This window comes from Staurois parvus, unplaced genomic scaffold, assembly GCF_062004578.1.
Source record: "Staurois parvus isolate SC_StPar_1 unplaced genomic scaffold, SC_StPar_1.0 ptg001065l, whole genome shotgun sequence".
In the NCBI taxonomy this organism is placed as follows: Eukaryota; Metazoa; Chordata; class Amphibia; order Anura; family Ranidae; genus Staurois; species Staurois parvus.
In genome coordinates this window covers 2,037,501-2,053,482 of record NW_028318861.1, presented here as the reverse complement: position 1 = coordinate 2,053,482, position 15,982 = coordinate 2,037,501, and the positions used below count along the sequence as shown (strand labels likewise).

General features: G+C 43.0%; 1 protein-coding gene across 1 annotated transcript in view; it reads left to right on the top strand.

Moving 5' to 3' along the window:
* The first annotated feature begins 1,952 nt into the window (after window positions 1–1,952).
* The window catches only part of SERINC5 (serine incorporator 5), a 112,987-nt gene continuing 98,957 nt past the window's right edge, over window positions 1,953–15,982 (top strand). The window contains exon 1 of the mRNA XM_089658377.1: window positions 1,953–2,290. Within this exon, the coding sequence (XP_089514503.1) occupies window positions 2,264–2,290 (27 nt within the window). The 5' untranslated portion in view covers window positions 1,953–2,263. The remainder of the gene's footprint in view (window positions 2,291–15,982) is intronic.

Genomic DNA, 15,982 nt, shown 5'->3' with positions numbered 1-15,982 from the left:
GGTTTGCTCAGCGCTGTACAATATAGTGGGGGACAGAACATGAGACAATACAGTAACAGTACAATACACGAGGGGTTCGAGGGCCCAGCTCTTTCGAGTTTACAATCTAGGAGATTATAATGTATTATATTGTAGTGTATTGTAATGTATTATGTATTGTATTGTAATATATTGTAATGTATTGTAATTTATTATATTGTAATGTAATGTATTCTTTTGTTTCCAAGACGGTGGAGTCTTGGTCACTCGATATTTTACGGACGAATACCATACTGATTAAACGAAAATCTTTTGTACTGGTATTTTATTTTCGTGCTTGTCCCTTCAGATAATTTTGCATGAACTGTCATGATCGGCTCTCGAAAGCTGTGTACTAGCGATCAGATTATCGGACGATTGCTCCAAAAGCATTTTTTTTTTTTTATCATCTGATAGCCTTTAGGCTGGCCATACACTATACAATTTTCTGCCCAATTTCCTTTAGATTTACCTTCAACTGTGTAGTGCAAGAGCCTGCCTAATTGGATACAACTGAAAGTGTTGTTTAGGTCTGACCTCATATTATTTGGTATTTGGAAAAGCTAAAGCAAAATTCTCAAGAAAATTGTATAATGTATGGCCAGCCTTAAGCATATATAGATCTTCGTTCGAGAATTTTCGTTTCAAGAATATTCGTTGATTTTCTACTCGTTAGTGGGGTCAAATCGATGTTCGTTTTTTGACAGCAGTGATGGGAAAATTTGAAGGGGCAGGAAGGAAAACTTTTCTCGATCCAACGAATTTTCAGCCAGTATATGTGGTTATCGTTCAGAAATTACATTTCTTTTAAAAACGAATGTTAAAAGCAAAGACAATTTTTGAACAACATTTGTCCATTCACTGAATGTTCAAAGAATTTTCATACGACTTTTCATACGAATATTCTCGTCTATAAATATACATGTGTATTGCCAGCTTAAAGCCGACCATAAATGGGTCAAACTCCAAAATAATTTTCTTTTGAAAATCTTTTCTAATGCCTCGTACACACTAAAAGAAATCGTATGAAAATTTTCGTACGAGGACCGATCATCCGATAATCGGATCGTTAGTACACAGCTTTTGAGAGCCAATCACAACAATTCGTACGACACTATCCGAAGGGACAAGCGCAAAACTCGTATGATACCAGATTGTATGATTTTCATTTAATCAGTGCAGTAGTCGTCTGAAAATACAATACAAATACAACGCAATACATGACATCACTTTCGAAGTTATTTTCTTTCATAGGGGAATTTTCGTATCTTTAGTAACCTTTTCACTTTCAATGTGAGACTAGCAGACGAAAAAAACAGCCGATCGTTCGTCCGATATTCTTATCATATGTACGGGGCATAAGAATTTTCATTTGAATTTCGCACCATTAGTGGGCCACAGAAACGGCTGATTTTCCTGTGACCATCGAATTTGAGTGATCGGGCGTGTTGGAAATGTATTGAAAAACAAACAAATTTCTAATCAATAATGGGAGAATCGTTTGGGAAATAGAATCGAAAAATAAATGAGCTGCAACCTGGAAAGAAAAGAAAATTCTTGGCCACGAAAATTCTTTTCTGTGGTAACGAGGTGAAATTGAAGGCTTGGTTGGTCGAATCTTGAAATCAATGGTGGCGCCATCGGATTACAAAACGTGTGAAATTGATTTTGCGAAAGAAAATTCGTTCAGAATGCGACCCATGTATGGCCTGCATGTTTATGTTGTTACCCATTGATCACAGGAGAAGCTGTGATTGGTGGGTAAATGTATCAGTGGGAGGGGCCAACAACATTGTCCGTGCATGTTTATGGAGGCGTGGTTAGGGGCGTGTCCGCTGGCTTATTCTGTTATAGGTGTTAAATGTTTATCAAATGTCAGTTTCCCATGGAAGGTGTGTGACGTCACTGTCCGGAAGTACAGAGGGACAGGAGAAGCCCTCCCCCGGCTGTCACACACGGAGTATTGCTGTGAGGATGCCGTGGGATCGTTGATTGTCCTGTGTGTGGTGACACCGATCGCTCCCCTGTCCTCCCCCTCCATGTGAGGGGCCGCACTCCGCTCTCCTCCTGGATCCTCCCGCTCTGACGACAGCGGAAGCCTGTGCAGTGCTGGGAGATCAGGAGGAGATCATCGGGAGGAGATCGGGCATTGCTCTGCCCTCCGCACAGCTGTGTGGGTCAACCCGGGACACGCCGATCGCCGATTCCTCCCCGTGTGTGCGGACTACACCGATCTCCATCGATCATGTCTGCCGGCTGCTGTGCCCGACAGGTGAGTGCACCGATCACCCTCCAGAGTGGGCAACACACCGACACCATCCACCTATCTACACATCGGGCGATCACCCCACACACTGATCCACAATCTGCACACATCCTATGACTGCTGATGACATGGTTGGATGGGATGTTATGTGAGGAGCCTACACATGGGACGATCTCTCTACAATGCAGCCTTACCCCCTTCCTACCCACAGACAACCATTTATCCTGTACAACTGATCCAACAAAACACTTCCGATTGTATCCTCATCAGACCAATCAGAGAGGAGATCATTGTCAGGGTTTACACTTGTCAACACGTATTATACGTATCACACACATTACAATCTGATTGTACAATCTTTACCCTAGGTTCACACCTTTGCGTTTTCCGCAGCGTTTTGCAGAAGCGCAGAGCACTCCATTTATCATGATTTCCTATGGGACACGTTCAAATCTCTGCGTTTTGGAACGGGTTGGGGACTTTTTTTTTTAATGCGAAAAGTTGCGTTTTATATATGTTCTATAGATTGCAATGGAGACGCTGCAGAGAAGTATGTAATGTGCGTTTGATGCACTTTGTGTTTTAAATCTGCCTAGCAACAAGACCCCCCCCCCCCCCCCCCCCCCGCAAAACGCATAAAAATGTGTCAAAACTGCATGTGCAGAAATGGGTCAAATGCAGACTGTATAGGTGTGAACCTAGCCTTCCATATGCCCATCTGATTGGACGGATGAGGTATGTCCTCCCAGTAGGCTACTTTCACACCGATCCCAGCAAAAATGCATCTGTGTTTATTGTGTTTATTACAGAACATGTCTCAAAAACCAACCATGGGTGGGCAGCACAGTGGCTAAGTGGTTAGCACTTCCGCCTGGCAGTACTAGGGTCGTTGTTTCGTATCCCAACCACAGCACCACCTGCCTGGAGTTTGCATGTTCTCCCTGTGCCTGCGTGGGTTTCCTCCAGGTACTCCGGTTTCCTCCCACACTCCAAAGACATGCTGGTAGGTTAATTGGCTCCTGTCTAAATTGTCCCTAGTATGTGTATGTATGAATGTGAGTTAGGGACCTTAGATTGTACACTCCTTGAGGGTTAGGGACTGATGTGAATGTACAATATATATGTAAATTGATGGCGCTATATAAGTACCTGAAATAAATAATGGCTGCGTTTTTGATGCATTTTTGCCATATTTTCCATTGATTTTGATGGGGAGGTTTTTTTTTTTTTTTTTTTTGTTTTTGTTTAACCGCACAAAAAATGCAGCAAGCAGGATTTTCAAAAACGCACAGGATCAGTGTGAAAGGTTCCATAGGAATACATGATCACACGTTTTTCCCACTGATCTGTTTTTCTTCTGGTTTTGCGTTTTGTAAAGTGTAAGGAAAGCGGATCAGCGTGAAAGCAGCACTAAGCTGGCCATAGACCAGATCAGGGAGCCAATCCTAGTGATCAGTTCCTCTCCAGCAGGAATGTTGGAAAATGATCAATCGGCGGTAGTGCTGATCGGTGTGTTCTGACAGTGGAAGAGTCCCCGCTGTCAGAATACAGTGTCACAGAGGGGAGGATTCCTCCATCTACCTAAGGAGCAGGGCCCTCCTATTCCTCTTGTATTGAACTGTATTGTTGCTGTATTGTCTCCCGTTATATTGTAAAGCGCTGAGAGAACTGTTGGCACTATATAAATCCTGTATAATAATAATAATATATAAATCCTATATAATAATAATAATAATAATAATCTACCTCGAATGTGTGGATGGTGAAATCCGTTCATTTTTATGGCCAGCTTTACAGAGTTGGTAAATCTACAGTTGATTGTATGAAGATTGTAACATGTATGGTGAGCATTTGCCTATGAGATTGCCAGTACCCAGGACCGTATGATTGTGATCTATAAAGTTGGGTTGGGAAGGGAATACATGATTTGTTTTGTGTAAACGTTGGCACCTTTGCCATGTCATTACACCAGTTTCTGTGCGTTGTGCCAGCCGCGCCAATTCACTTAAAAGGCCACTTCATGCCAGAACACGTGTGGGAAACTGCATTCTCTGCTTGATTCAAACACCACGCTCAAGATCTACAGCCAGTGTCCGTGTTAACGACACCCCACACACAGGTGGCAAATGCAGTGCGATACAATCGTGCCATGTGATGTGATTCCTGTGCGTTTTCTCATGTAGTTCATGTACTACCTTTGCTGCGGTCCAGGAGTGATTTCAGCTCATTCCAATGAATGGCCTGCAATGTCACTGAACCCGGATCACACAGCGCATTCCTGCGTGATTCCTGGTGTGGACCGGCCCGTATTGTGACCACACATGGAAAGATCTTCCATGTATTGTGAATTGTTTTACAGCCCAGGAGAAATCCGTGAGCATTTGTTGTACTATAGATGTGAGGATCAGATTCATCTGTTTCCTATCATTGGATGTTCTGTCCAGACTGATCCGTGTCATTTCAGTGAACTTCATCAGTTCTGCTACTAATTGATGGATGACGCAGGATGTAGCTTTTTCAATAATGAATTGATTTGATCATATTGTCAGATTCTGTGAAGAATTGTTCAATCAGATTGTTATGTGTATGGCCACCATTGAAGTGATGATATAAGCTACTTTCACACTGATCTGTGTCAAAAACACAAATGCGTTTTTAATGCATTTTTGCCCTGTTTTCCATTGATTTCAACTGGGAGGTGCATTTTTGGTGCGTTTTTTGCTTCCGCATCAAACCTGCACCAAAAATGCAGCAAGCAGGAGCCGCACCAAGAAAGCACTGTACCCAGGACTGATCAGTGTGCAGAGTTAGGTGTAGGAATACACGGTCACACGTTTTTCCTTCCATTCTTTAACCCTAGATTCACACCTATGCATTTTTCCACAGCGTTTTGCAGAGGCGCACAGCAGTCCATTTCACATGATTTCCTATGGGACAGGTTCACATCTCCGAGTTTTCACCCGGTGCGTTTTTTTGGAAAGGGTCAGGGACTTTTTCGAATGCAAAAAGTTGCATTTTTGTATATAGGCTGCAGAAAAGCATGTAGTGTGTTTTTTGCTATGTTTTTGATGCGTTTCCCGTTTTAAATCTGCCTAGCAACAAGAAAAAAGAATTAAAAAGAAAAGCAAAATGAATCAAAAACACAGCAAAAACGCAACGCAACGCAAAGCACAATGCAGAAACGGATCAAATGCAAACTACATAGGTGTGAACCTAGCCTTCCTGCAAAAGCAGAAGGAAAACAGATCAGTGTGAAAGCAGCCTTGTTGAGTTAGATGTGTTACAGATGGCTGTGCTGAGGTCTGGCCATAGCATGGTGTACCCCAGTTTTCCAGCAGTTCCCATAGACTTTCTGTTAAATTGTGCATTTTTTGGTGTGATTTCTGAAAATGCTCCAAAATTAAGGTTGCCACCTCATCCCTTTATACCCGAACACATATTAATGACAGGTTCTGTGGATGATTCAGGCGGTCATTACATTCACTTTAGTGCAGTGGTTCTCAACCTGTGGGTCGTGACCCTTTTGGGGGTCGAACAACCCTTTCACAGGGGTCGCCTAAGAACATCGGAAAACACATATTTCCGATGTGTAAAGAGCAGCTACTGTGTTGAAAGCAGCAGTATTGGAGGTAAAACGACACTCATGAATTATAATTACTGGGTAAATAATTTTATGGTTGGGGGTCACCACAACATGAGGAACTGTATTAAAGGGTCACGGCATTAGGAAGGTTGAGAACCACTGTGCTAGTGCCTTCTCTGCAGTAAATTATCTTCATGATCCCGTGTGTCAACGTGCTGCATTTTTGGGGCACCTTCAGTAAATATATGACCTAATAGAAAGTCTATGGGAAAGCATGGGATAACCGGATGAAAACCGGGGGCACACTGCGCCACAGCCGAGCTCCTCCTACAGCAAATAATACATTGGGGTTGATTTACAAAAACTGGGGGTGCAAAATCTGGTGCAGCTGTGCATGGGAGCCAATCAGCTTCTGACTTCAGCTTGTTCCGTTAAGCTTTGACAATGAAAGCTGATATGCAGATCTGCATAGAAACCAATCAGCTTCCAGGTTTCATTGTCAAAGCGTAACAGAACAAGTTGAAGTTAGAAGCTGATTGGTTAGTAAATAACCCCCCCCCCCCGTTGTTTTACAACACTTTTATTTATTTAGTGCATAGACGTAATTGTGAAACAAATGGTTCTATTTTTCTCTGTGTCCGAATCTTTGTTCATCTCCTGTGTGGTTTGTGGATATAGTAAGCTGATACCCTGCAGAGGGTCTGATCTCCTCCGTCCTTGTACTGGTAATATGGAGGGTCTGATCTCCTCCGTCCTTGTACTGGTAATACGGAGGGTCTGATCTCCGTCCTTGTACTGGTAATACAGAGGGTCTGATCTCCTCCGTCCTTGTACTGGTAATATGGAGGGTCTGATCTCCTCCGTCCTTGTACTGGTAATACAGAGGGTCTGATCTCCTCCGTCCTTGTACTGGTAATACGGAGGGTCTGATCTCCTCCGTCCTTGTACTGGTAATACGGAGGGTCTGATCTCTTCCGTCCTTGTACTGGTAATACGGAGGGTCTGATCTCCTCCGTCCTTGTACTGGTAATACAGAGGGTCTGGTCTTCTCCGTCCTTGTACTGGTAATACAGAGGGTCTGGTCTTCTCCGTCCTTGTACTGGTAATACAGAGGGTCTGGTCTTCTCCGTCCTTGTACTGGTAATACAGAGGGTCTGATCTCCTCCGTCCTTGTACTGGTAATACAGAGGGTCTGGTCTTCTCCGTCCTTGTACTGGTAATACAGAGGGTCTGGTCTTCTCCGTCCTTGTACTGGTAATACAGAGGGTCTGGTCTTCTCCGTCCTTGTACTGGTAATACAGAGGGTCTGATCTCCTCCGTCCTTGTACTGGTAATACAGAGGGTCTGATCTCCTCCGTCCTTGTACTGGTAATACAGAGGGTCTGATCTCCTCCGTCCTTGTCCTGTTAATACAGAGGGTCTGATCTCCTCCGTCCTTGTCCTGTTAATACAGAGGGTCTGATCTCCTCCTCCGTCCTTGTACTGGTAATACAGAGGGTCTGATCTCCTCCTCCGTCCTTGTACTGGTAATACGGAGGGTCTGATCTCCTCCTCCGTCCTTGTACTGGTAATACGGAGGGTCTGATCTCCTCCTCCGTCCTTGTACTGGTAATACGGAGGGTCTGATCTCCTCCTCCGTCCTTGTACTGGTAATACGGAGGGTCTGATCTCCTCCTCCGTCCTTGTACTGGTAATACGGAGGGTCTGATCTCCTCCTCCGTCCTTGTACTGGTAATACGGAGGGTCTGATCTCCTCCTCCGTCCTTGTACTGGTAATACGGAGGGTCTGATCTCCTCCTCCGTCCTTGTACTGGTAATACGGAGGGTCTGATCTCCTCCTCCGTCCTTGTACTGGTAATACGGAGGGTCTGATCTCCTCCTCCGTCCTTGTACTGGTAATACGGAGGGTTTGATTATTACATCATCTGTTACCTTTAAAGGGTTATACATCGAAGACATAAGCCGACACATCATTGGTCAGATAAGTCATGCTCCAATTACATGAAAGAATAAGTTCACCTTTTAACAAAAAATAATAAATGCATATCTTTTTTCAGGTCCTCCTCTATCTATCCTCCCCTCCCCCTAATACTTGCCTGAGCCCCCTTGCAATCCAGCAATGTGAACGTTGAGCCTCGGCCCATTGGGGAATCTCATTCCTCATTGTCTGAGACAGCCATTGGCTCCCGCTGCTGTCAATCACAGTCAGTGAGCCAATGAGAAGAGAGCCGGGATGGGACTGAGTGGCAGATCTGTGTGTGAATGGACACACAGGGCAGCGGCTCGGGAGCAAGTTTGCTGGGTGCCCCTATAGCAAGCTGTTTGCTCTGTGGGGCATTGGGCAGGAGGGACAGGCCAGGAGCAACGATGGGGGACCAGAAAGAAGAGGATTGGGGCTGCTCTGTGCAGAACCATTACACAGAGCAGGTAAGTATGACGTTTTTGTTTTTTTTTTCTCTAAATTTCCTTTCATATCACTTTAAGTGTTTGAAATATGAATCATATCACAAGATGGAATTTTTTTTTTTAACCAATCATGGAATAGCTTTACTTCATCGTACATGACAAGTGCTCTGGATAGATAAGAGCAGCTATCACCAAATCCCCCTGGCACTATGCCAGCATAGATGACTTATTTCTTCATTTTCTGATAAGAAAGTGAAAATAATCTGCCAAGCCATGAGATGTTCTCTGATATCACGAACTGTCACATACGATAAGCTCTTCTATACACACTTATGTCTGTTTATTCCTGTATGTTTTCACATCATCTATCACAAGCAGATCAATTATATATTTTTTTTTTCCTATGGATCAATATATTGCAAACAATAAAAAACAGGAGAGATGATACAGACTCATTTCCAAATCCTTATTCAGTAGGTAGATCTCTCTGTGTATGGCCACTGTAGAGGCTTGTGTACACAAGTGTCAAATTCAGAAGTAAGTCAGAGGTATCCATGTAAAATCTGGCTTCAGGCGTTTTGGAGATGCATTTAAATACAGCAAATTAGGACATATGTGTTTGCAAATCTGCAATGTGATGCGCAGAAAAAAATCAGCAATCCATGTAGGGGCTCATTCACATGGGCGGTCAGCCCTGGGCAGCATCCGTTTTACTTTTCTTTTTTTTTTTTTTCTCCAAAGCTGAGCTGTGTGCAGGCATCCCATTGAAGGTGAATTGGAGCACATTGGCTGTATGGATTCGCTGAGTTTGCCAGGCATGCAGGGATAGGTGCACGGACCTGGATGGCTTTACGTCTGGTCCATGCATGCGTTCCTGCGGACCTGTCAGACTTTTCTGTGCATGTGCGTCCTTACATCTGATGTGCTCCCGCCTGCATTTGAATGAGCCCTAAGATGCAAAGTGTCTGTATATGGAAGTTCCAGATCCTTTAAAGGGGTTGTAAATCTTCATCTCTTAATATAATAAACATGTTATCCTTATCTACTCTGAGATGCATTTTTAGCGCCACCTTCCTTTACCCCCCCCCCCCACACTTATGTTGTACATGCAGGGAGGAGGGAGTACATCTGCAGCAGTGGTAATACTTTGCATTGCGGTGTGGAAAAAATGATCCCCGTCGCAGAATGCGACCCATTCAACTGAACAAGGGCACCCTGCAACTGCGTGTAATGCGGTGGTGTGCTAGCTGGTGTGGGGTGTAAGGGGTTAAAGCAGGCAGTGAGAAGGTGCAACAATGCCTCCTCATTGCTTGTCAAATGCTCTCTGACCCTAGGTTCACACCTAAGTGTTTTTTGCAGCGTTTTTTTGAAACGCACAGCAGTCCATTTAACATGATTTCCTATAGGACAGGTTCACATCTCCGTGTTTTCACCCGGTGCGTTTTTTGGAACGAGTCAGGGACTTTTTTGAATGCAAAAAGTAGCATTTTTGGTTCTATAGACTTCAATGGAAACGCTGCAGAAAAGCTTATAGTGCATTATTGCTGTGTTTTTGCCGCATTTTTTGACGCGTTTTTTGCTTTTTAAATCTGCCTAGCAACAAGAAAAAGAAAAACGCATGTGCAAAAACGCACTGCAGAAACATATCAAACGCAGACTGCATATGTGTGAACCTAGCGTGAAGAGCAGTCCAAACATGGATCGCTCCTCAGAGAGCAACGAAAGTGTAAACAAGGCATGTCAACAACTATGTAGCAGGATAAAGGCTCACCTGATTGTATTCACATTGTGTGGATAGCTTAGGTAGGTCCTCATCTGACATTTAATATAAATTTGATTGTACAGAGATTGTAACGTGTATTGCAAGATTTAGCCAGATGAAAAGCGTATTCGTACCAAGTGATGCATAACAAATAACTCAGAAAACAGTTACAGAGCTTTTTAATAGGAAAAAAAGAAACTTCGATCAAATTAAATCCAAAAGGTAATGCATAGTACTTTACATAATTAATGGTAAGTAATGCTAATGGAATCGCCTACCATAAATATATTACATCTTTATTTTAAATGGGTCGCCATAGTTGGCGCTTAGGACCGTGGACTTTCCCCACCTCATTGTGACAGTGCTAAGCCAATCACCAAGCACCATTGTGCTCATGTGACAGGAAGAGGGAAATGTTCTCATGCGCCTTCATACCTGAAAGTAGCTCCCTTGTGATAGCAATACAATTAAATAAACAGAAAATGTAATAAAATATTATAATAAAACAAAAAAATGTAAAAGCACACTTGTGCCTGGGTTCACATATATGCAGTGCGGTATATTGCATGTGATTTGCACAGAAACTGCACCGCATTCCTATGGGATTCACATGCAATTTGTATGCGGTGCGATCAGAGTCATACATTTTGTATGGCTCTAATCCCACCGCACCCACACTAAAAACATGCAGAACCCTTTTTTTGGTCTACACTAGAATCGGATCGCATGGGTATTCACACCTATGCGATCCGATTCTGCACATCGCACCGCGTTTTGCGGACCGCTTTCAGGGTGTTGTTAACATACACACCCGCAGCAGTTCACATGAACGGGGTGCTTTTCTGATGCGGTACGGAATTCGCACTGAAAACGCTGCAAATTCCACACCGCATCAGTGTGAACCAGGGCTGTATGTGAACACCAACTGTGCCATGCGTGAGGTATTGTTGCAAATGTCGGAGTGAAAGTGATCATTCTAGGCCATAACTCACAGGTGCATGCAGTTTTAAGGCTGTGGTATGTATTTATTATACAAAACCCAATCCTTTTATATTTTACTTAATATTAGGTGTTGTGTTGTGTTTGTGCACTAAAAACTATTTTTGTGTATTTTTACTGAAAATATGCTTTTTAAAACAATTGCACAAACATAGTGCAACATGAAAAATTGCAACTGCCACCATTTTATTCTACGGGGCCTCTACTTTCAAGGAGTATAAAATTGATTGGAGATTTTTTAAGTGATTTTCTAGCAAATAATGCAGACATCAATGATTGCAGACTTTGAAATAAAAAAAAAAAATGGTGTGGACTTGAGGTGGTTTAAATCTGAACTCCAGGTATGGATTTTTTTGGGGTTTTTTTCATAGTTACATCGGTCCAGCTTTTACCAACATTAGGCCTTGTTTACACCTATGGTTTGGGGCAGTAACAGTCGTTTGGTTAAGCTGAATTTTGACCCCCCCTCTAAGCTGCAAAGGCAGCCGTATGGGGTATAGGCATGGTGTGGAAAAAATTATCCCCTTCCCTGGAGTATTCAGAAGGAAGAACCACCCACCGACTGCAACTCAATCATGTGATACATATTCCAAACCTGGGGATCCCCGTGGAAGCTGGATATTACTGTAGTGCGCAGCACAGTGGCTAAATGGTTAGCACTTCCGCCTGGCAGTACTGGGGTCGTTGGTTCAAATCCCAACCACGGCACCACCTGCCTGGAGTTTGCATGTTCTCCCTTTGCCTGTGTGGGTTTCCTCCCACACTCCAAAAACATGCTGGTAGGTGAATTGAATCCTGTCTAAATTGTCCCTAGTATGTGTATGTATGAATGTGAGTTAGAGACTTTAGATTGTACGCCCCTTGAGGGTTAGGGACTGATGTGAATGTACAATATATATATATATATATGTAAAGCGCTGCGTAAATTGACAGCCCTATATAAGTACCTGAAATCAATAAATAGTCTCTGCAAATCCCGTGATTGCTGCCTTCTGGGTCCAGTGCCTGTATAATGAACACAGGGAGCTGTTTACCCTGTGCAAGTGCCATTCACAGACCACCTTGACTTTTTAAAAGTAAATACAAAGCATACTGTGCTTGGATGAGGTGGAGGTCGTCCCGCCTCTCTGCCTCGTCCCATCAGAGAATGCCAATGTGTGCAGGTTGTGCGCAACCCCCTGTGTTCACAATGCAGCAGGGCAGCCACTTGACACAGGATCTTAAGACAGCAGCAATCGCTGTAGTAGCAGTGATTACTACAAGGATATCCAGCTTCCACAAAGATCCCATAGGTGTGGAATGTGTATACTGACATTGGTCCAAGCTGGAGCAAAATAACTATGCTAGAAAATGTGGAAGTTCAGCTTTAAAATTAGATACTTCACTGAACATTTTGCATTATGCTCTGTATTAATGTAGAAAGGCTGTTTTGTTTGGAGAATCAAGCAATTTTCTTTACTGCAACCTGTGGTTGACGGAAAGAAAACTGCATAATATATGGCCAGCTAAAGCTGAGAATATTGGGCAAATGATCATCCATTTTTTTTTTTTTTTTGCATACTAGTCTCATATCAAAAGTGAAGAGGTTACTAAAGTTACAAAAATTCTCGTATTACAAAAAGAGAGAAAATTTGGAAGTAATGTCATGTATTTTGTATTGTATTTTAGAATGAAAACCGTACTGGTTAAATGAAAATCGTACAAGAAGAATTTTCGTGCTTGTCCCTTCTAATAATTTCGGATGATTGCTGTGTACGAACGTTCAGATTATCGTACAATCGCTTTGAAAGTGGAAAGAAAATTCGGAAGTGATGTAATATACTTGTGTGTTTAGACAAAAACTGTACTGTTTAAACGAAAATCATACGATCGGGCATCATACGACAACATTTTTAGTTTCTGTCCCTTCGAGTACTAACTTTCAAATTATCATACAATTGTTTTGAAAGCGGCATTTTTCGGACAATTTTCTGAACGTGTATATGGGGCTTTAAATCCTTGTCCTCACCAAAGACAAAGATGGCCTTCAGTAGACATTCAGGTCCTGGTGAGGAGGCCTTAAAGCGGAGTTCCACTCACTCTGTAAAAAAATCAAAGCAGCTACAAAAACTGTAGCTGCTGACTTTTAAAAAACCGCCACTCCCTGTCCCACGATCCCGTGTTGCCCCCGTCGCAGCTCGTTTCACCGGCCGTCCTGTATTCCAGGCGCGGGCATCTTCAGTGTGGGCACCTGGCAGTGACAGTTTGCAGCATCACAGCCGGGTGCCCACTGCGCATGTGCGAGTAGTGCTGCGCTTCCTGAATGGCCCCGTCGTCTCCTAGGACCTGTCACGTGTCCCACAAGACTTTGGGGACGGAGGGCAGGAGGACTACTTCCGTTTCCGATTGCCTAGGCCAGGGGTAGGCAACCTGCGGCTCTCAAGCTGTTGTGGAACTACATTTCCCATGAGGCATTGCAAAGATTACAAAACTGATAGTTACATCTATGACTTGCAGAGGCATGATGGAACTTGTAGTCCTGCGGCTCTCATGTTGCCTACCCCTGGCCTAGGCAATCGCAGCGGAAGTGGAAACGGGTACCTGTCAATTTCGGGTACCCACTCCCCCCAAAGGTGCCAATTCTTAATGGGCGGGGGACCAATCTTTAAAGCGAAACTTCCCCTTTTGGGTGGAACTCCGCTTTAAGCCCTGTATACACGATCAGAAAATTGCATGAAAAATGCCGCTTTCAAAGCAATGGTACAGTGATCTGATCATTCGTACACAGCAATCATCTGAAATCATTAGAAGGGACAAGCAGGAAAATTCTTCTCGTACGATACCAGATTGTACAATTTGCGTTTAACCAGTACAGTTTTCATCCCAAAATACAATACAAATAAATGACATTACTTCCGAATTTTCTTTGTGTCGTACGAGAACTTTCATAACTTTAGAAACCTCTTCACTTTCGTTATGAAAAAAAATCGGACGATCCAGTATTCTCAACATGTATATGGGGCTTTAGGGAACCTAAATGTCCTCCAGAGACCCCCTGTGACCTTCCTGTATAATTCTCATTGAATGTCTAGGATCCCAGCACAGCTGATGATTGTATTATTATACAAGTTATAAAAGGAGAGTTGGTGTCTCTGACATGTAGCCCAGACGTCCGGAATGAGTCCTCTTATAGCTGTGTGGCTCTCATTCCTCCCCACACTGTCAGTGTCTAGTACTACTAATAGTACTCTGGGTATGGCTCCCGGCTTTCTTCTCCTGGGGAGGATCCAGTTTAGTGATGAACTATGTTGGAGCAGAGACCACTCCTTGTATTCCTCCTTGTGAGTTCAGGCTTTGTGTTTGGCAGACAATGGAAGGGGTGATCTCACCGCTGGGATGGTTCAGCCTTTCACAGTGTGATGGAGTATTCTGCTGAGATGAGCAGAGCAAAGGAAACTTGTGACATGGAATCAAATGTTCCAATCATAAGGCACGGTAGAATGAAAAGTAGGTAAAGTGACGGTAAATATGAACAGAATATGTGCAGCTCCTGACTTCAGGGAAAGGTTGCATGCAGCTTAGATGCAGTCATTTGTCAGACAATAAAAGTTCGGAGATGACATAGTCATGTTATATGTATGGGCAGCACAGTGACTAAATGGTTAGCTCTTCCGCCGTAGCAGTACTAGGGTCATTGGTTCAAACCCCAACCACGGCTTCACCTGCCTGGAGTTTGCATCTTCTCCCTGTGTGGGTTTCCTCTGGGTACTCCAGTTTCCTTCCACACTCCAAAGAAATACTGGTAAGTTAATTGGATCATATCTACAGCGCTGAGCGAACTATTGGCGCTTTATAAATACTGTATTATAATAATAATAATCTAAATTGTCCCTAGTATGTGTATGTATGAATGTGAGTTAGGGACCTTAGATTGTACACCCCTTGAGGGTTAGGGACTGATGTGAATGTACAATATATATGTAAAATTGACGGCGCTATATAAGCACTGGTTGTAAATAAACAATAAAATATGTGATGTACACTGCAGAAATTATATACATTGGGAAATATTAGTGGCCTCCCAGGCAAATTTTGTGTGCTACAGTGGCTTAGTGGTTACATAGTTAGTCTGGCTGAAAAAAGACAAAAGTCCATCCAGTTCAACCATATTTAAAAAAAAAAAAAAAAAGTTATCGTATACCCACAGTTGATCCAGAGGAAGGAAAAAAAACCCAGCATAGCACGATCCAGTTTGCTCCTGCAGGAAAAATTCCTTCCTGATCCCCTGAGAGGCGATCGGATATTCCCTGGATCGACTTTACCTATAAATGTTATTATCCAGTTATATTCTGTGTATCTAAGAAACAATCTAGGCCTTTTTTGAAGCAATCCACTGAGCTGGCCAGAACCAACTCTTGAGGGAGTCTATTCCAGATTTTCACAGCTCTTACTGTGAAGAAACCTTTCCGTGTTTGGAGATTAAATCTCTTTTCTTCCAGACGTAAAGAGTGCCCCCTTGTCCTCTGTGATGACCTCAGGGTGAATAACTCTACACACTATTTGAACCACTTATGTATTAGCATTTTTACTTTTCAGCAATGGGGTTTTCAGTGCCAATCCTGGCCAGGATGCTATCTGCATGGAGTTTGGATATTGTACGTGGGCTTGCATGATTTTCCTTTCCACACTGCTAAGACATACTGGTAGGGTAATTGGCTCCTGTCTAAAGCTGGCCATACACCACTAGATATTCAAATGACCATTGCTACAAAAATTCCCAGTACATTCGATGACCTGACAAATGTACAAAAGTACTTAAATTGTGTTTGCTTTAACATTCCATTTTGAAATGTTATCTGTTTAATATACCATTGAAAGCATTCTGTTAAATCTGTTCAATAAGTGTAAAAAAAACCTGTTCATCCTGACATAAATCCAGTGCTATCCTATGCACTCTGCAGTGGTATTC